This window comes from Ischnura elegans, chromosome X (genome assembly GCF_921293095.1).
Source record: "Ischnura elegans chromosome X, ioIscEleg1.1, whole genome shotgun sequence".
NCBI lineage: Eukaryota > Metazoa > Arthropoda > Insecta > Odonata > Coenagrionidae > Ischnura > Ischnura elegans.
Window position 1 is genome coordinate 41397784 of NC_060259.1, and position 22210 is coordinate 41419993.

Consider the following 22210-nt stretch of genomic DNA (forward strand, 5'->3'; position numbering starts at 1 on the left):
CCACCAATGGATACCATCATTAAATAACCTTTCAATAAAGTTATTTAAAACTGGTATTTTATCCTCGGTCTCTCATTGACACTAACCAAGTCGGATCTATTGAACCCCTGGCACATAAGCTACCGTAAATCATCTGCTGATACCAGCCTACTTGTGAATGCTTTTGCGTGGATAGGTTTTTCACAACATACACTATAATACGCCGTATATTTTTAAGTCCGGAAAAAATGTTTGGTGCCTAATTTCACTTAAAAATATCCCAATCACCTATCAAATATCACGTTGAATGACTTGAAAACTAATAGTTTTTATTTGTATTATGATATTATCAATACTACTTCATTCATTCACACGGCGCCTTAAGCGCAAACAAACATATAAATTCAGAGGTAAGGAAAGAAAGGGATAGGAACATATAATGGAAAAAGGACGAGGACAACGGTGCTGTGGAAAAAAGCCAGAAATCAGAGGGTAAAAATGCGGCATGACTGGGACTCGAACCCAGAACCTCCTGGTTGCCGGCCAGGTGCTCTACCAGTTGCGCTACCAGGACGCATTATATCAAATATCACGATATTATCAATAGGTATACTTAGGCAAGGTATACTTAAGCAAGGCTTCTTGAAGAGAATATTTCACCACTGACCATATCCCGGGTGAGCCAAAAAATCCTCCAATTGTGAGATGACTCGCAGGATAGATCCCCTCTACCGCGGATGAGTTAAATTCACACGCCGATGGCTTATTTTGGGTCGAACTCTAACCTCTCCATCGACACTAACCTTCGGGTATAAGCAATGCGTGAGTGAAGCCTAAGTTCAATTAGTTCAACAATGTAAAGATAGTCTCCGCTCAAACATAACGATATACCTTTTTTTAATTCTTTTGCCCCATCATCATCATCACTGGTCAACAAACCTAAGATTGTTGATGGCTTGAGGCGTTACTTTATGGAATTTATTAATTTTGAATGAAAATTAAACTATGAGAGGCCGGAGGATGACGCACTGCGTTGAAACCATGGTAGTGATCAAATAATTTATTTTATGTGGAAAAACATAGTTTAATTTTCATTCAACCTAAGATCGGTTTGACGAAGTTCTCCGCTTAATTCTCCCATCTGCTAATCTTTTCACACGTACGTATTTCTTCTCTTTCACATCCTTCTTTACCTGTTCCATGTATTTCAGTCGAATTATTTCTATCCCGTTCTTGCCATCTACATGTCCCTCGACGATTGTATTCATCAGGCCATCATGCCTCAAGACAGGGGCGCAGCTAGGCATTAAGACAGGGGCGCAGCTAGGCATTAAGGCTGAGATGGGTTTTAGGCGCAACTAATCCTGGGGTGTTTGGAGGTATGGCATACCCGCCAGGGTAATCTGGAGGTGCGGGGGCCCTCCCAGAAAAAAATTAGGATAAATAGTGAGTTTTACGGCTTTCTGAGGGATATATTATAAAACTTTACACTATTCTATAAGTAATATTAATGCAATTAAGTAAAATAGATTTAACTTTAAAAAATTTCTGAGCTCTGGGGGGGGGGTTTATCCCCCAAAACCCCCCTCGCTGCGCCACTGCCTCAAGATATGGCCTCTAAGGTTCTTCCGTCTTCTTGCAGTGGTTTTCAAGGGGCATCTCTTCTCTCGCACTCTTCCGAGGACTTCCTTATTGCTTACTCGGTCAATCCATTTGATCCTCATCATTCTTCTGTCGCACCACATTTCGAAGGCCACTAACCTTGATTTCTCTACGGCTGTCATTGCCCATGCCTCGCTCTTTTTCCATGCCCCATGGATCAGAACAAACGGCCGCATACGTTCAACTTGAGAGATAGCGAGAGGGATTCTTCGAACGTATCCCGATATTTATTTTTCCTTTCGATCAGGAAGAGACACTAACTCCTGCTCTTTACCACATTGATGTTCCCTACTGAACTCCGTCATCCGGCAATTTTTATTACATAACTCCGCATGGATCCTCAAAACTTTAGAAAAATTCCAAGCGAGGCCTTAAGGAAAAGAAATTATGTCATTATTTTATCTTCCCTCCTCATTTTGCGAGAGTTCTCATATCTTAAAGCCTAATTTCCGTTTTCCTTTCAGCCAGATTTCTCGTTTCCCCAGTGATAGGTCCGTAGTAAGGTTAACTCCCATGAGCTAAACATACCGGCGATGTATGCATTCTTCTAGGGCAGAGGTGGGCAAATTATAGGCCGCCACATATGATATGGTATGGTGTTTGGAGAAGGTAACCGAGAGCTGAGGTCATTAGCGCCATGAGGAAAGGGATGGTGGAGACAAACCCGGCGTCGGCATTAGCCTACTTTAAGAAAAGGCGCCAATGGGACCACGGCCTAAAGTCCCATCCGACGGACTGCTATGAAGTACAATGCTCCCCACGAAGCACTCCATCAGTGTAGAACAGTCGCTGAAATATTTCCGCCATCGCTTGGATTTGAACTGGGGCCCACAGGGTGTGAAGCCAGCACGCTTGCCGCCACACCAACCTAATCCTCACTATCTTTAAGCGAAAGCGGTGTAACGGGAGATAACTGCGTGATGTGCGATTATCATAACAGAGAAAGACTTGTATGCCTACACTTTATTCTACCGACCTAAGGCTTTGTCAAATCAATTAGCGATGGAAATTCTTCAAATAAAGGTTGCCTTACATAGGACACTTCATCCATAGGTTTACATTTCCGTCAGACGTACCTTCTTCTATGCATGATCGATGAATAAGAATTTTCATATCGATCTTAATTTTGCCAGTACACGTGCACAATGCATTGCCCAAGATATTACAGAAAATTTCCTCACCGGCAATATGAGTAATATCTGTGAACGAAGTAAAACTAATCCCTTTGCAATTTGATTAATAACTGCGTACAATTTTTCCCGCGGTTAAGAATAATTGCAAAGGGATAATATAAAGATTACTAGAGAATTTGCAATTGAAAGACCAAAAATTTGAATTCGTCAGTCAAAGAAGCGTTAGCAAATAATAGTAAGAGCTCACTAAGAAGTGGAGCACATATTTTCTCAAGAAATAAGGAGAAATACCTACATCTAATTACTCTTCAATTTTCAGAGGGTATTAACGGAGTTATCTGAAAATACTTCCGATGCGGTAAGAGAGCATTTCCATAAAATGTTGATACCCCGTTGCAAGGACAAGATTTTTTTATTGACTATCATTTTTGGCAATCATTGGTCGAAAAATAAATTGAAATCCCTCATGGATTCCTATTTCCGTATTCAGAGAACGAGTTCCAGAAATCGCTCCGTACTTCCATATGATACATGCGGAATCGGTCTCCAAAAACTCCGTTCCCGACAGCGGAAATGTTCCAATCTTTTCCCAATGCTCAAAAGTTATTTCTGCCATTTTACCGGACACATGCAAGCCGGAAAATGATTGCATATGGTACGCATGAACAACGTTCCGCATCAGTGGGCCACCTCCTCCAGGCATTTATCTTAAAAAACTTAAATTATTTTAAAACTGAGTTTTCTCATCAATATATCCCTAACATTTGACACAATTGTTTAAATAATAAACGTAGAGTACGTTAACTACCACTGAGACAGGCTCACCTATTTAAATTCGTGGACAAAGAAACACATTCGAGATGGGTGCAATAGGAATGGCTAATATCTGATGACGAATAGTTTAAAAATGCGAAGAAAGGAAGAATACATATTTCAGGAAATGAGCATCCTATTGGTAGCCTTCCATAATATGGGATACGATTATGAGAGATCTGATTCTTAATAGGTGGCTACTCTGTGGATTGTTAGATTGAAACGAGTAGAGTGACCAGCTGTTTTTAATAGCTTTATGATGACGTAGGATATAAATGGTAGAATGAAAGAATTGAAATTGACTATGATAATAGAGTGGGAGAGGTGACGCAGGAAAGATGAAGGCTATGAAAGATATGACGGACGAAAGATGGATAGTTTAAAAATGAAAGGAAGGGAACCACAACACGCACGTTGTCTAAAGAATCATCGACGGAAAATCGTAGGAATTTCCTTCCTCATGGGAAATTTTTTCCTTTCTGTTGAAAACATTTAATCATGGTTCCGCTAGTAGTGGGCCCTGATCGCTTCCATAGCGGCGAGGGTATTCCCTTTCCCTCCTTTCCATCCCTATTCCTACCCCGAGGCGTCGCGACGCCTCGGGATAGGAGCTCCAATCGCGGCGGCGCCTTTTTCCTTTTTCCTTCCCCTCCCCGGGAGCGCGGGCGTATCAGTTGTAGTACTGGGTCCCGGCCCCGGAGTTTGTAACCCTGAAAGAACTCCCCATGGGTTCTCATTGGTGTCTCAAGAATCACTTACACGAATACTAGGAGTCTTTGCACTTCTCTGAAGATTTTTATCTCGTGCGAAACTTATATAAATAATGATGAAGGGTGAGAGAATTTCCAGAATGCTATTAATTGAAAACAATGCTATGGTACGCAAATGAAATATCGCAAATGCAGCATTTACTCTCTCCCTAAGGGTAGCAAGGACTAAAAAAACTTTGCCACAATTAAATAGCAGAGGGTATTTAAAGGGCTTCATTCACTCACTACGTGATTCCAGAGAGATCCCTCTTTGCGTGATTCAACCAAATGGTTGTTTTGGATAGGAGAGATAGCGCTCACCCCGGACTGACGATGAGCCAGAGGCGTGTGAAATTTATATATGTTCGATTCATTTTGTTCAAGAGCGTCCGAAGGCCTCGCCCGGGATTTGAATCCGTAAATATTCGATCAGTGGCCAAGCGTTTTATCAACAAAACCACCACCCTCCCTAAATTAAATAGGACATGATGCAATTTTTATTACATCCATTATTATAAATGGACGGCATGAAACAAGTGCATTAAAACGCGGTCACACGTCGCACGTTACATCGAGGGGGAATTCGCATAAAAAATTACTTGGCTCAGCCGGGATTCGAACCCGAATGGGCATATAAGGCCGGGTGTTTTTTTGCGAAACTAAAGTCCCATACATATTGTAATTTGGCCTGTATTCTAAAGGGAGGAGGAGGACATTAATGCGAGACATCGAAGGTACTCTTTATTCTTGATATGTTATTCACTTTCTTCTCAGAATTGCCGATTCATGAAAGGCTAAAAGGCGAAACGGAAAACAATATACAGGTGATGACCAAAGTGTATGCTCGGAGTACGATGAGTCACAGGGACGATAATTTGGAGATACTGAAAAGAACTCCAAGTATTGGCATCGTGGACCTCCAGGACACGTTGGTAAGATTATCTGGACGAAGGTAATGAAGAAGTAACAGCTAAGTGTAAATTAGACGTATGCGCAGTTAATTGGACACTACGTATCTGAAATTAGCAAGTATCCTTAGGAATGGGAGGAATTTCACCCATTGAGGTATGAAATAACAGTCAGTGGGAATGTCAAAGAAGTTGTTACATCCAATGCAAGCATATCCAGGAACTGAATAATTCAGTCAAAGGGCTGCATACTAAGGCGATCGAGGAAATTCAATTAGTGATCTGTTGTAAGTGGAGCTAATCCGTGGGTGAGGTAATGGAATTTCATCGAAGTGGGAAGGTGATCACTTTTCATTGGTCGCAAATGGTGCAGTTACCTCAAGTCAGTGATTCAACCGGATCGTTGGTTTGCATAGGCGACGGTAGAGCTCATCCCAGACTAAGCTACATGCGCGTGAATATCTCACATTCAAGGTAGAGGGGACATTTCCTTTCCCTGTGCCACGTTGCACTTCGTGGATTTTAGTCCGGGGTTGGTCGAAGGCCTCACTTGGATTCAACCCCGGGCCCTTCAATTAGTCGAAAAAAGCGCTCTACCCACTAGGCTACTTCCCTCCCTCTTTAGTGGAAGTTCAAGTACCAAGGAAATACAAATGAGAGAGTGGATGAAATTCGAACCTGCGATGAGTTTTTTAGGTAAATATTGACGAGGGGAAACATTAATGCAGGAAAATAAATAATAAGGAAGTCCCACACTAAAAGAAAGCACTCAGCATTTGATGATGTTTCCACCCGCTTCTTAGACTTATCGTTTTACTTTCTAATTGTCGACTAGTACTATCGAGCATCATTTTTTTCTAATTTTAAATCAATTTTAAGTACAAAATATTATGGGGTGACCTAATTTAAAATTAACCTTACTTAACCGTGCTTTACATTGACCTTGCCCCCCAAAGATATAACCTTCATACGCTACTGAGGAAGGCCTTTATAAATGAAATACTTGAAGCACTTTTCTACAATTTCATTTAATACACTATGAGTTTCGACTCGTAGTGACTATGAGGTACAAGACCTGATGTCTTGTTTAGCACCTGATGATGAATCTGTGAGTCCAAACGTTTAGTATAAGAGGACGCATAAATACGTTTTGATTAACCCGGTGACTCATAGATTTTTAGAACTTCGTCCCCTAATACTCGCTCAAAACTTACCTTGCCTCTCGCCTTGAAATTTTCAGTGTCTATAAAGTAGGCCCTTGTCAACAACTTCCTATAACTCAAATCTCAATAATTTACCTCAGTGTTTTTCTTAGACGTAAACCTTTTTAATTTGAAATACAGGCAAATTTTCACTAAGGTCTAGCCCATGTGCCTTAAAAAGCGATAATTTACTTTTTGGTGAGTGATTCGTCACGATGAAAGACAAAATACGAGCAGTCGAAAGGAAGTGATGCGCTCTTTCATTAAAATTAAGGAAAAGTGCCTCTAGAAGTTATTTCTCTCCCAAAGGACTGGGTCTAGTGTTCACCAGGGTTGAACTATCCTCTAATTTCCTCAATTTTCTTTTGTGTTAATTACGGCTAAATTTTATAGGTGGCGAGGAGAGATTTCCTTGGAATAATTATTAATAGCATCTGAAATCTGAAATTGTGAAAAAAGCCACCCCTAGCGTAGGATAAGTGCTATGGTTGAATTTCTGGCATTCTGGATGAAAGGCCTGCTTTCGAAACGCAGAGGGTGAGGACAATTTCATGAGGTTATCCTCTAGACGAGGGATTAAAGAATGAGCAAAAGCGGAGTTTTTTATGCGAATTTACGAAAACGCATCAGTTTAAAAACATCATATTTACCATTATTTAGCATTATAATTGTCGTTCTAACTTAACAGTGAGAATAATGAGCCACAGGAGAGCCGGCTTTTTTAGTGGCTTTTCTATTCTCTTCCCCGCAAAGTTAAGCCCTTTCTTTAGCTCCATTATTCCTCTATGAAGTACGAGTAGTGAAGTTCTCACTTTAATATCCCAGAAATGAAATTAACATTGAACAACCGTGAAATTTTCGTCCCAAATGGGCCATTGTATAGGGCAGAGATAGGCTTCTAGCAGACCAAAGTAGCATTCTGCAAATTCAGCCGAGAAATAATTTGAGAGTGGACGAAATATAATACCTGTACGATGTGTTACTATTTTGGTAAATATTTGTAGTGGAAGCACTCATTAAATTGTCTCAGTGGCCTGACAATAGGGAAAACCCTGTAGCAGGCATTGACAACATCATTTCAATGATATTTGAAGAGACTTTTGTCCCACCGTAGGTGAGAACTGAATGTTTCTCGGGCGCTCGTTCGGGTTAAAAATAATGTATGTTTTAACCAAATTCACTTCCTTATATCGATGGTCCAATGATTGAAGGTCGACGAGCACCTACGTATCGATGCATATAGACTGCTGATCATTGATAACCAATAAATATCGTTCGAAGCCCATCATCAACGTCATATCTCATCAATTTTTAATAGCCACTGCATAATAATGGCCATAATTGCTATTGAAAAAGGCAAGGTGTGCTAATAAGCTTCAAGAAGTGAATGGAAACGGCTACAAAGAAATTGCTGGAGGCAAATAAAAAATTTGATTGCATATTACCAAGATAATAACCATATGGTGATAAAGTAATCGGTACCTCCACGAAGGCCGAAATTGTGGCAATAAAATGCACACGTAAGCTTATGCATATGAGGCTTGAATCTATAGATGTTGTCTGGGTGGTTTGTTGGTCCACGCATCGGGCCAAAGATCTGTAGTCCCCCAACAGAGGCAATTTTCCCCTGATCAAAGTGACCCACATCTAGGCGTAAGGGCTGAGTAGACAAAATTTTACTCATGCGGGCCATAAATTACCACTGTGTTCATACGGGAGATCACCCTCGAATTAAAGCCTTTGAGTCTTCCTCTGGATATTTCGAAAACAATATTTTTCCTCACAAACCAAAAGGAGCATTTTCAGTCTTCATACTTATGTTATAAACCTAATCATTTACTTGCATATATATAATAGTACAAGAGTCATAATTAGAGACTAAAACAAATGTGGAAAATAATAAATCACAAACATGTCTAACTTTTCATTGAAAAACAAAGAATTGCTTTCAATGGTACCAATCAAAGCAATATTTTGATCAAACTTTCGGAATTTTCAAAAGCATCAGTAAAAAAGAAATTCAACAAAGATCTTTTCACTCTGATTCTTTCCTGAAAATTTTTCGCGAAAACTGCCATTTAAAAAAATACCTGTCATTTAGCAGTTAAATTGGCAAAAAGCTTCAAATGATGTCTATTTGGCACACATTTATACTAAATGAGCTAAATATTAAAGGCCAAGGTCAACTCCAGTTCGAAGTGGTATGGAATGCCCCAGGTGTATAATTTTACCGCAAAACAAAAATGGCTGTGGTAGGTAAAACTAATTTTGAAAAAATATATAAAATATAAATCATTAAAATAAGTTAAGTAAAAGAAGTAAAAGAAATGTGATGGGACGCGCACAGAAAAATGGTCATAGGGAGAAAAAGTAAACAGTTATTCCACGATGGCAAAAATTGCGGCTATGAAATAGGTAGATTTTTTTATGTTAGATATTTTATAATATTATTTTAGGATGGTTAAAAGGGTTGGTTAACGCACAGCGAGCATTAATTTTCCTTGACTCGATCAATAACGCTTGTTGTTGCAATCATCCGTGTAATATGGGTATAAAATAGGACAATGTTAACTTTAGGTTTTCTCTTATTAATATTAGAACCTGAAATGAGTCATTTTTTAAACTAACTGGAATTTTTCTACACAAAATTCAAAATTATAACCGGTTTCCATACAGTTCGTATCATCGTATCGAGATGACGATGCACAAGATATAAAGAAACCGAGTGTGTTATTAAATTTTTCGTGAAAATTTCCAGTCAATGTTATAAATTTGGTGCACTATTACCGCATGCAGCTTTAATTGACTCTCTATATTTTATGTATGACTTCAGTTTTTCCCGGCGAAAGGTGTCAGTAAATTCTCCTCGAGATTTCATCCGGGTAACCTCCTCAATCTCCATCGCTGCCGACGCGTCGCGACGTTTCGATGAAATCCTTTTCCATCGTCATCTACATAATACCCTGTGAGCCACCTCTAGGGTGTTTCGTAGGGGGTGACCAATCACCAACATGAAGCGTGCCAGAGGACCGCAACATGTACACCGCACCAGGGGCGCAGCTGGGAATTAAGGCTGGGGAGGGTTTAGGTGTAACTAATACCGGGATGTGTGGGGGGTATGGTATACCCACCAGGATAAGCGGTAGGTGCGAGATTATTAATTGCGGAATTTTAAGATAAATGGTTGAAAATGGTGAGTTTTACGGCTTTCTGATGGATATTTTATTAATCCTTACACTATTCTATTAGTAATATCAATCCAATTAAGTAAACTGGATTAAACTTAAAAATTTCTGATCTCTGGGGGGGTTTATCCCCCAAACCCCCCCTCACTGCGCCACTGCACCGCACGGTCATAGAAATATTTAGATGACGATGTAAAAAGGCTTTCATCGAAAGGACGGCGGCGATGGAGATTGAGGAGGGTACCCCGATGAAATCGCGAGAAGAATTTACTGCCACACGCTATATTTGTAATAAGATGGTTACCTCTTCTGCCAGACGAGAATAGGGTCGTCATCCAGGTCCTTCATGTCTATGGATGAGCGCTTCTCAACGACATCTGGATGAGGGGAGAGCACCAGCCAGCCAACGTGGGCAAACATGAAGCCTCTCTTGGCATTGTGGGGATCGGCATCCGTCTCACTGTACTTGTGGTGCACACGATGGTCTAAAGCCCATGCGTGAACGTGCCTCTGCAATAAAGGAAGGTTATGCGGACTCAGAAAATGTCAACAAGTATGAATTCAAAATTCAATTCTAATTTAACAGGTAGACGCTGATTGACAATACATGTTTACACCGTAAATGTAATTTTTTTGGCAATGAAAATTGAAAATTCTCCTCATGATAACGTAACACAATGAAATAGGATAGATGAAATGTTACTTGAAACATTTCACATACCCGAAATAGCAAAACCACCTCCAAAAATCACATTAGATGACATTCGATACGCTCCTGATTTAAGATGAACACTCTCAAAGTGTGTGATTGCATGCCTCAGCAATTAAAATGTTCGGTCCAAATTTTAACCCATTGCAACTTTCCACACAAACTAATTTTATTGACTTCCCAAGGTTTCCGCACCCTAGCCCAATATTATTGTTGTTATCTTCTTATTTTTTATACGGATATGACCAATTTCAACAAATTTAAGCCAAATGCGCTTACACATAAACAATATTACTGCGATTTGAGGGGAATTATATGCCCTGGCCCTCCTTGGATCCGGCCCTGGGGAGCTCCCCTCTGCGAGGGTAGGGATAGGGTTGCGAATTTAGCCCATTAAGATAATGGGCTAGGAGAGCATCCAACTACCAGGGGCATTGCCTAGAATGAAATGCCATCACTTTTACAAGCGTTTAGTGTTTTAGTATCTGGCATATTAACGCGCGAATATATGCGCCTGATGTAACGTTTCGCTCTACGCACACTTTCCATGAACTAGTCAAAAATATTGTGTTGTGAAAGGTTATTATAGTAGCTTTGTTAAGGCCGTTTAACACGGAGCACGAAATTACGCAGGTTAGAACTGCATTAGGTTCTCTTTATAGCGTGGAATTGCGCGAATGCACGAACGAAATTAGAACAGGGGCTATTATGCCATCCACGCATTTTTGTATGTGTTCTAGCATTTCATTTCTTTGCACGGCACAATTTTGGCTGCGCCTTGGTACACACCTAAGACTGCGCCCCGTGTAAAACGGCCTTTGTGACTAATACGATAGCAATTGATCTTTAATCCTATTCATTCCGAAAGAAATAGTCCCCTATGAGCAATAACTTTAATGTCATTTACCCACAGGGGTACCGACTTACAAAATATATTGGGGGGGCCCAAACCGGGGATCTTGCCCCGGGAAATTTTATAAGTATGAGTTCTAAGTTTTTTAAGCATTTTAGAAGAGCCATATGACCAACATTATAACCCTGATAACTCGAATCTCGATATCTGGCCAATCCAGGGAAAATCGACAAGCCTGACACATTTTTACATCACACCTATAACGAATTTTTGAGGGGGCTCGGGTCCCCTCAGGCCCCATGGAGTCGGTGCCACTGTTTACCTAGCAAAGAGCAATTTCGTAAATCTAGCAGAACTTTTTCACAGACTGGAATATCCACGATCTGACGCTGTGATTCAGCTCACAAATTCGGCATCAGATTTAAGATGAGTAAATTCTTTATTAATGGATTCCTTCCACACCTGATTCAATGGATGTTGAGGTGATTTCCGCGGCTAATCAAAGTGAAAGACGAATAGAAAATTTTATGCATAGGATTCAATAGCATAACGAAACAGGTTAACGTCCTCGACTAAATAGGATTACTTCTTCCCTGGAGACGACACCGAAAACTAGTCCAGGCCACAGCGCCGACACCGAGCCTGCTGAAAAGAAGATCGCAAATTTACCAGAATATACTCTCTACTGAGATGCATTCTCGATATTTTAGAACTCAGTTTTGAATAGTCAGCGACCTATGCACGTTGCAATGGACCATCGGTGTGGACGCTGGCGTATACCACAAAATATACGCGCGGACGTCGCTTTACCGTAATTTTTTTACTGTCGGAGCACATGTGTATTCTTCACATTCTGCGGGAGTGTACAGAAAACCACTTGGGCTGCTATCATATCATAAACCGCGACCAGCGCGATAGGCCGACCACCACCTATCACAGTGGTGGTGCCTGAACGCGAGTAAGGAAACCAGCGACTATCTCTTGCTGAATACAGCCTCATTCATTGCTTGGAATCACGTTCCGGGAAAGTCAAACAACTCGCCACACCAGGTTTGCGATAAAGCAATCCATAAATCCGGAAAAGGCAGGGATAGTTATAAAGATTATTCTGGGAAAATAATAATAGAGAAAATAGGAAAACGTGAATATAGGAGATAGCCTGGAAATGGTATACTTTAATATATAATAACCTTCACCGATGAAAAGGCAAGTTTAAAGAAAGCCATTGGAGAAAGGAGAGGCGTAGTGAGATTATATCTTAGGTGGTCCAAGTTCAATGCACGGTTAGGTAAAGTAATTGTAAATAAGTACGCTCCGTGATATTTTATACTTCAAATTGTGAAACTTTAAACAAATTAATGATTTGCGCTAGCAATAGTAGATGGATAGGGAGCAGTATAATAAGGGCAATCCATTATATTTTATATTTCACCTTGTGAAAAAAAATTAAGGAAACGCTATATAATTAAGGACGAAATAAAAATTAAGGACGTACGCTGGTACCAGTAGATGCTTAGAAAGCAGTAAGCGGCGCGCGGGCGGTATACAGCTTAAACGTTAGAAATTTTCCTCGGTTTGGGGGGGACGGCCTTTTGAGCCCAACCCTTTATATACGCCCAAGAGAGAGAAAGTATTGTGACGCAATGGAGAAAAAAAGAAAGAACCAAGCGAGAGCTCTTCACTTCAAGGTCATAGCGTAAACGAGAAAGCAAAGGCAAACGGTAGTGGAACTCGGAATGGAGCATCGTGAGCCGAAGCCCAGAATGGAGTTCCTGGACGAAGACCAGTCTGACTCTATGAAGGAAAGACATCCGGGCATGACGCTGAGCCTAATAGATCCCTCACACAGTGGAATATGCAGTAAAATCAGGATGAGTTTCCTTTTCTACCTAACTTTGGAGGGAAAGATCAATGTTCGATTATTTAAATAATTTAAAATGCTCCGTTATATTTTATATTTCAAATTGCGAAATTTAAAACAAATCACAGTATTACGCTCTCTCATACAGGAGCAAGTATCAAAGCTCTCATGCAGTGATCTTAAGTACAAGAGGTCTCATACAGTGCAATATTCAGAAAAACAGAATAAGTTTCTTTTTTACTTCGGAGGGAAAGGTCGATGTACGATTAGGTTTAATAGTTTTAAATAAGGACGCTACATGATATTTTATATATCACCTTGCTAGAAGAATGTGCCTAATGCTAAGACGGCAATTACATACATCACAAAGGCATACAATAGTGGTAGCAGTACTATTATGGGTGCGTTGACGGCTTTATCATTTGCACCGCTCATGTCTTACAGCAGGATAGAGTAATCGATAGTGCACGAATTGATATATTTTTTATTTAGTAAACGCGGAGTGGGTACGTTTCGCAGTAGTGTTATCGATATAATCGGCGTCATTGTCCAGGACTCTTTCCATTCCTCCTCCTTTTAATGAAAGTTTCCGAATACTTTGCGCAATGAAGAAGAATGTACCCAATGCTAGGACGCGACAGTGGGCTGAAATCGAAAAAATCCAAAAATCAAAATAACGACTTTTTCATTTCGAACCGGGAGTACTATATTATCATTTTAGAAGGTCCAGGGCATGTAAAACTGAAGTTGATTTTCTGTCAAACATTTTTGTTTAATTTTTATAGCTCGCCAAAAATCAATAAAAATCTATGAAATCGTGAGTGCGCGATTTATGCGTAAAAGTTCAACGTTTGTTCCCCATGCAATGAAAAACAGTTAATAATTCGGAATTTTTGAGGACATTTATTGATAGTACCACTCTTTTAGTTAATTAAGAGCGAACTTTTGTTTTAGTCAATTGTTATTTATTAACTTTATGGTTTGTTAAAAATATCACTGTTTTTCGTTAATTTTTTACCTAATGCTAGGATAAAAGTAGTTAACCGCCGCTTGCCGCTCTTAAGATATTTACACCAGGAGTTAGACTGAAGTCTATAATATTAGTCGGAAAAGAAAAATCTTGCTCCAACTTGCTCCCCTCCGATTTTTTCGTGGTAAAGCAAAATGATGTCGGGCGGTTGTCGCGCCCCATGACCCGCAATACGCGGCGTAGGCTCTCGGCAACTTAGGATGACATGCGTCGTAGTCCGTTTGAGAGACTGGATTTTCACTTAATTGTGAGTGCATTGTACTAAAATACTTGTTATTTGCTGTTATTTATGGTTTGTACCCTCTTCTGACGATTATACCCCTGGGTCTTTCCACGGGATCCGCGTGCGGATGGTAAAAAATCTAATGGTTCGCGCGCTCTCCAAGCCCTTTGTCCTCGGCGGCTACCCCTAGGCACCCAGATTTTTTTCTTTTTCTATGAACACGTGCAAGTGCTTCCATTCTACAAATTAGGTTTTCCCAAAATATGCAGTCTATGCGATTAGCACGCTCATCTCTAGCCGAGTGCTCAGCATCAATCTCACTTCAGTATTTCTTGCTGAAGTGTGTGCCAAAGGACGTTTACAGTTTAGTTCCCCAGTTATGGATACAGAATTAGTGACTCGCTGAGATTTGCATAGTGTGATATTGGTAAATAGAAGGGGGACCATCAAGCAGAAGAAATCGTTAGTACTGGAGTTTTTACAATAAAAACTTTTTTTGGGAGGAGATGAGAAATTAAAAACTTTGCTTTCGGCCCTCATTCAAAAAGTGCTTTTTCGTCAATACTTTCGAAAGTAAGATGCGTGCACCAGAGTGAATAGTAGATTTCTGAAGTTGAATCATATTTGGTTAAAACAGCCAATAATACTTACTGGCGCTGTGTTAAAATATCTCCCATGTTCGTCTCCTTCAGGTGAATGCTAATGTTTACGGATAAATGATAATATGTACTACACGCATATACAACTGCGCGTGTATTTCATACCTTGTTGCCTTAGTCAGTGAATTGTAATTATTTCGTAATTTATCATTGTTTTAGGTTAAACTGAAAGCACTCCTCGTGGAAGACCGTAACAGCATTTCGACAGTGCGAGTGAAAGGTCTAAACGTAGAAAAGTGATAAAACTGCGAATTTTTACTTTACTGGAGGAATCAAGTGTAGCAACTTCCATGGAATTCGCGAAAAACACACCAGAAAAGTTTCTATAATTGCCACAAACTATGACCTTTTCCATAAACTTCTACTTACGTCAGATCCTTTCATTTCTTGTTCTGCGTGGATTTCCCGTTAAGTAAAAAAAATACCAGAGGAGATGAAAAATCTTCTGGTGAATAGCGAAAATATTTTAGAATATGAGGAGTCTTTATCCTCTGGCTCAGAATAGAATTTAATGTGGCACACCTTTGTTTTGAGAAATTTGCAATACAAATATTTGTCAATGGTTTTCATTTTTATTATTACTCTTCAATGACCAAAATTTCAGGTTTAAAAGACTCAATAGCAATTTTCAATCATCACATGCCTTATGAAAAGCTACTAGATAGCCTAAACATAGTTTAATATGGAAGAATTTCTGTTTTTCCCTTGATATTCACATATCAAAATTTCGACTTGCCCCTGGTAACTATGGTTCCCGCTTAACTTTCCCTTATTTTTAAATTTTACTGCCCTCCTAAACAATGTTCTGGACTAAATCATCCTAAATAAGTTTCATTGTGTTTATAAAATAACAGATTCGCAAAAAGTTTCACTCATTTAGCAATACTTAAGACTACAGCGATTTTTGGCCAGCTTTTTTCGATTTCTACCCACTGTGGGACGGTAGTTAAATACATCAAAAAGGGGGGCGAGCTTCTCTTCCACGACTAAGAATGCATGCGTGGGAGTAGTTCGTCCAATTCTCAGCCGAGTCAGGGTGACCTCTTCCTCATCTGAATGCACCATGCGGCTCTTTTCAACATGATACCTCTAAGATGGAGTCGAGTGGGAAAAACTAACGGAAATTCACGTGAACATTAGCATTAGCATAGGTGTCATGGTTATTATATCCAGAATATGTTAGAATATTACCAATTTCTTGTTCCAATGGTGTTAAAAAATGAATCAACTCCAGATGAACATCAGATCAAAGTCTAAGAATGAAAATTCAACGAAAAAATATCTTGTTTTAAAATTATTGTTAAATTTTAATGAAAAAGAGGCATTTGTTAACAATTTTAATATTGATATTTCGTCTTCGATTTTATGAGATTTCTTTCGAATCAGAGGCCGAATTGGTTTGAAAGGAATCGGAACTAGGAAGGATAACCTAACAAAATACGGAAACGTAGTTTTAATCTTTCATGAAACACCGTCCGCTGTTGTTTCTGGGTATAGTAACTTTGGAAGAGCAGCTAAGTGAAAGTACAAGAAAAAGTAACAGTTTTAGTTATCCGAGTACCTACCTTTCTATAGTAATGAAAGAAAGACGGCTCCAATGAATGAAAATTTTACACTTTGTTGAATATTGCCGTGGGTTGAATAAATCGGGGTGAATGTTGGTCGGGCGAGACAAGGGTGTCCGTGGCCTCCAAGGTTTCCAGTTTGTTTGCTGAAGAAATGGCTAGAGATATGAGGAGAGACGAGCGACGTAGGCTGCTGATATATCAAAGAGAATAGCCTCAGTGACGAAAAAGTAATATCTCATAAATCAACGAAAATTTTGCATGAAGGGATGTATGAAAGAGATGAGCAATGCGATACAGTACATAATGCAATACAGTACATAATGAAGGTCAAGTGCAACAACATTATTATCTTCATCTAACTGATACCTAACGAGCTACATCTAAGGTGTATGACAATTGGTATGTTTCCCCAACATGCACTCAGCTACATGAATGGGCTACCACAGTGACACGTACGATTATATGGCGGGGGTTACCAAGTATGCCCCAATACGCTACTTCGACAGCATTAAGACTCGTATCTACTTGCGTCGCAAACTTAGGGCATGCATGAAATTCTGTGTACCTAACGCTCATTCAGTATTACTGACCATATTATTCGGTAATATTAAAATAATCAATTAAGTACGTAAAGTAATGGTGGACCATACTTCATATCGCGGTAAATTCTGTTGTGGCCTTCTATCGTTCTCAAAAAGAATTAATTTTCGAGAAAGTCCCACGAACTTTCTCAAGTCCCATTTTAAAAGTTTACCTCGCATGTTTAAACGAAGTTGTTACCATGGAAATTAATGGTTTTGAACTTCCTAAGAATAAAAAAATTTTTTATAAAAATATGGGGTTGAAAGTTATTGAAGGCAATATTCTAGAGGAAAATGCTCGCACGCAGTAGCGACTAGATTAGGAGGGGAATTGCCCAGGCAAAATACCCTTTTTTAACGAAGAGAAAAGATCGATGAAGAGCTCCTTGCGCAAGAGGAAAAATAAAATATCTGGAGAGTGTACTAAATTCTATATCGCATACTGACGAAGGGTGGAGTGGGCTGAAAGGGCACGAGATGAGGCTGCATGGGTTTGACGTGCATGTATTGTTGTCCATAAAATGTGTAGGAGGATGAAGAGGGAAGGGAGGGATGGAATGAGAGAACTTTTGGAAGAGATGAGAATAGGGCAGTGGTGGATGAAATCCCTTTCCACCAAATACCAGGGAAAATTGCACAATGGGACTAATGGGAATTTGGTGAGACTACATCCCAGAGAGGTGGGTTGAAGGGGGTGAACCTTGGAGTTCGACCCTTACGAGCATAGGCGGATTTAGGCGGGGGGCACGTGCCCCCCAGACGCTTAAAAATAGACGAGATTTTTCCATATAAATATTAATTAATTTTATATTTTAATATAAAATTAATTAATAATTACATATTTTTCACTTTCATTTTAAAATTAAGAGTATATTTCATAGAGTAATTTTGCATGTAGTTTTTAATCCTAAATATGAGAAGACCGTTTGCATGTAAGATCCCGGTGCCCTCCCCCCCTTGAAAAAAATCCTAGATCCACCCTTGCTTACGAGCATTACAATAGCGGAGACCTTGATATCCTACCCACATCAATGAGTCGAAAATGCAGCAAATTCCGGGTTTTGGAAGTCATCGGGACCTACACAGTTTGCTCCGAATAAGTAACTACTCAAATCATCCGAATAATTCCGTAAATATGCTGTCATAAGTAGACTGTGAAACGTGAAAAAAGATAGCATTTGAGAATAAAATGCGAAATTGTTATTATTTACATTTTAAACATGAAAATATTAAATTATTATTCTTATTCCTAGGCTTATGGGTATCTAATTTTCATTAACTTAAAAAAAACCTTTAAGGCGAACGTTTCCGAACATTATTTTGCCATTATCGACGGTTTTATGCAAAGATTTATTTTTAATACATTTTTTTAATTAAAAAGTTTTGGGAGATCGTAACTCCAAGAATTATTCTACGAATACAATAAGAGGCCAATAAAAGAACTCACCTTATTGAAAATATGCTCAAATGATAAATATTTATCCTGATATAATGTAAATTGATTTTAAAAAAATAGAATCAAAGTTTACAGGAGCGGTAAGAGGCTAAAAGAGTATAGGTTCCCAGGTTTAGTTGAGTGGCGAGGAAAATGTAAAAAAATCGGTATTCAGAGTTTAAAATGTTTTTAGAGTTTTAAAAACGTCTATGTTCACGTATTGTGCAGATACCACTGGTACATTGCTCGCTTAAACGAATTTTTATCCCAAACAGCCGGAGAAAATGTAGGTGATTCTTTAATTGGCTTCTGCGCTTGGAGATTCGTCTCAAATACGCGGCTACCACTAATATGCGATGGGCGATTCATTAGAACTGCACACACAACCGCATTACGTGGTTGGAAGAGAAATACCAACCTGTCCAGTAATAGTGAAGAGGAAGACCAACAGCAGGCGTAGAGGCCATTTTGCCTTGTATGCACGATGAGACCAAAGTCTATGAGCGCCCGCTGTTATTCCAAATCCAGATGCGTACAAAACGAAGAATGCTGTGGAGAAAATCAAAAACAAAGGGTGAGTTAATTGTTGGTTGAGTAGCTACACCGAATTTCCAATGAAATCGATTTTACCCACCGCATTGAGATGTTATGACGCAAAATGCAGTAAGGATTGCAATGAAATCAAAATGTGGAATAGAGACGCAAATATTTTCAAGCCAGAAATGGGCATAATGCAAAATATGTGCATTGGAAATACGTATTTTCGATACTTTAACGACTTAAATTTTGATGAATTACTATTTCTGAAACTATGAAACACTTTGTAGCTAAAATACATTTAAAAAGTATTTTATAATTAAAAAAATACATATAAAATTATAATAAAAAGTTAAGATCAGTTTGAGTAACACTAAAAAAAGTGAGAGGAGTAAGATGGAGTCAATGAATACAGCTTTATGTCTTGAGGGTGAATACATAATTTAGGTTTAGAGGGTGAAATAGGAGAGAAAATAATGTTCAAACCATTGAGATAAATTTGAACTTTATTTTTGAAGAAATATAGATTAATCCTAAAATTAAAATAAATTTTGGTTAACTGCATCACAGGCTTTGCCTCCTGTGTACCAAGTGAACGAATGATTTGCTCCCCATATTTTTTTTACATCATCCGAAAGAAGTAAATTGTCAGATAATTGTCCTCGAAACTTTGATATTAATCAAGGTAATTGCCTACTGTTCGACAAAATTGATATTAACTCCTGTTTTTTTTAACCTTATATGATTTGACGATTTTCCCAGAACTGATGAAAGGCTGATTTTGAGAAATTATAGATTATGAGCCATTAAAAATGTCTTAATTATCTCATTCACAAGACGTCTAGCCTCCCGTATCATATGTGGGATAAAAATATTTGAGCCCCCCAATTCAAAGGCGTAGGGTAATAATTAATTTTAATTTATAAAAGTACGCATTTAAACTTCATCATGCAAGGATGGACTGCATTATGTATTTTAAGAAAGCATTTCGAAATGTGCCATTGGGTTGTGTATTAAAATTACAATTTCATTGCAGGATTTTAGTGGCGGATCGAGATTGCATACTATACAATTGTTGCTGGGAGGTTACTCCCTAGGACGCCCATCTAGCCCCCCCTTGTCATTATCTTGGATCCGGCGCTGATTAATTTGTATTTTTATCTAAAATAATATTAAAATGTAATTTGTCCACCTCCGTTTCAAGCACCATGCGATTCGAGTTCATGCGTAAATAGTAATGAAGTGGGCTGATGTCTAGGGTCTAACTCAATGCATTCAATTATGTAGAAATGTGTGGATCATGTGCGTATCCAGCGGGGGGCAACTGCCCCCCAGAAGCGAAAATATATTTAGTTCAAAACAAAAGTTATGAACAAATTTTCCTTTTGAAGAGAAATAATATGAGTATAAGACATGAAACTAAAATAAAAATATTTTTTTAAAGCAAATAATTATAAAAACTAATAAATTGCTGTCCTAATTTCCTTAAACTTTTGGCTTCATTAACCTTTTCTGAGCAAAAAAAAGTTACAACTCTAACGACCACAGCACGTTTGCCCCCTCCCCCAGTTTTGGTTTATACCCATGGTGTGGATAGCTAAAATTGAGTGCTGCGGCAGTGTCCATAGGGGCACCAGGTTTGGAGGGTGGGTTGCAAATGTAAAAGCATTATAGTACGCCACTGAAATACCAATAAAATGGGAGAATGGCAGCACCCGCTGAAAATAATTACTTCGAGAAAAACGCGTGACGTTTCAGTCACGTTTATCTTTAATCGTCAGGTTCAGAGGATGAACCGTGGAGACAGCGGCCATAGGCACCTCTGATGTATAGGTACCAAGTGGATGCCCACGAATTAATTGAAGTATAATGTGCAAGGGCTCTCTTCCAACTCGCTTCGCATGAAATTAAATTTCACTGATATCATCACAAGGTGCTGGGGCATGAGGCTGGGATCGAAGTTTGAAAATTAGTGATGGAAATTATATTTTAACCCTTCATTCCTTATATCCTTGGGGGTGATGGTGGAAAATCTATTTTAAAACTAATTGTAAGACAATGTAACTGCTCCAAATCGTTGACACATATCCGACAACGGCATTGTCACGTGTGTACTAAGATAAAGGTACTTCCTCGCTGCACAGCTGGGCTAATAACCGAAAGTTGGAAAAACAAGAGAAGGGGAGTTGCTCAAAGCTGATAAAAAAAACTTGATTCCTTATTTTTAAAGCATTAAATGGACCGACGGCTTTGTCACGCGTGCACTGAGATCAAGGCGTTTTCTTGCTGCACAGCTGGGCTAATAACCAAAAGTTGGAAAACAGAGCAGTGGGAGAAGGCCAAAAGGATAAACAAAACACTTCATTCCGTCTCTTACTGTTGATTTATAAAATCGGTCCACAGTTTGGTCACGCGTATTCTCAGATTAAGGTGTTTTTTCTTTGCACAGCTGGGCTAATAACGAAAAGTCGGAGGAAAGGGGAGGGGGAGCTGGTCCGAAAAGTGAGGAAGGTTAGGGAATTGGAGAAGAGCACATTAACACAGGTCAAAGTTTGATACATTCAAAATATTTATACATTCCAAACCAACTGTGAATAACAATTTCACTATTTTCGCTAGTTTAAAAGTTTGAATTTAAAATTTCTCCTAACTTACTCCCAACTAAAGACGTCTTTTCCAAGTGGATGGCGCTTCAATTGTTGGAAGAAGGTGCCATTTCTTAAATACCTATTGTGAGTACTCATGCAACTATGCAGGATTAGAATTATATCGAAATTAAAATAGAATAAAGACGTATTAATCTAACGAGAGACGTGATTCTTCGAATGCTTATCGCTGCTGATATCAACCATTACAGTCAGAGGGGAAATGAAATCTTACACATTGCCCTAATCGCTATCTCCTTCTTTCGTTCTAATCCTCGTTACATGTCTACATTAGAGGTATGGAATACAATTAATAATAATAGCGGACTTAAAAAGAGAGGTTGTTACAAGTTGGGTCAGCATCACTGGTCAAAAAATCTAAGATTGGTTCAACGCAGCTCTCAGCTAATCTATTTACACCTACGCGCTCCTTCTCTTTCACGACAAGTTGGAAAAATAGGTTTTATCTTCGTTTCCA

The 22210-nt window shown here is 39.1% G+C and overlaps 1 protein-coding gene across 1 annotated transcript in view; it reads right to left on the reverse strand.

Moving 5' to 3' along the window:
* The window catches only part of LOC124171570 (acyl-CoA Delta-9 desaturase-like), a 38484-nt gene that overhangs the window by 10678 nt on the left and 5596 nt on the right, over positions 1-22210 (reverse strand). The window contains exons 2-3 of the mRNA XM_046550748.1: positions 18969-19099; positions 9936-10141 (exon numbers count right to left, since the gene is read on the reverse strand). Coding sequence (XP_046406704.1) covers positions 9936-10141; positions 18969-19099 — 337 coding nt within the window. The remainder of the gene's footprint in view (positions 1-9935; positions 10142-18968; positions 19100-22210) is intronic.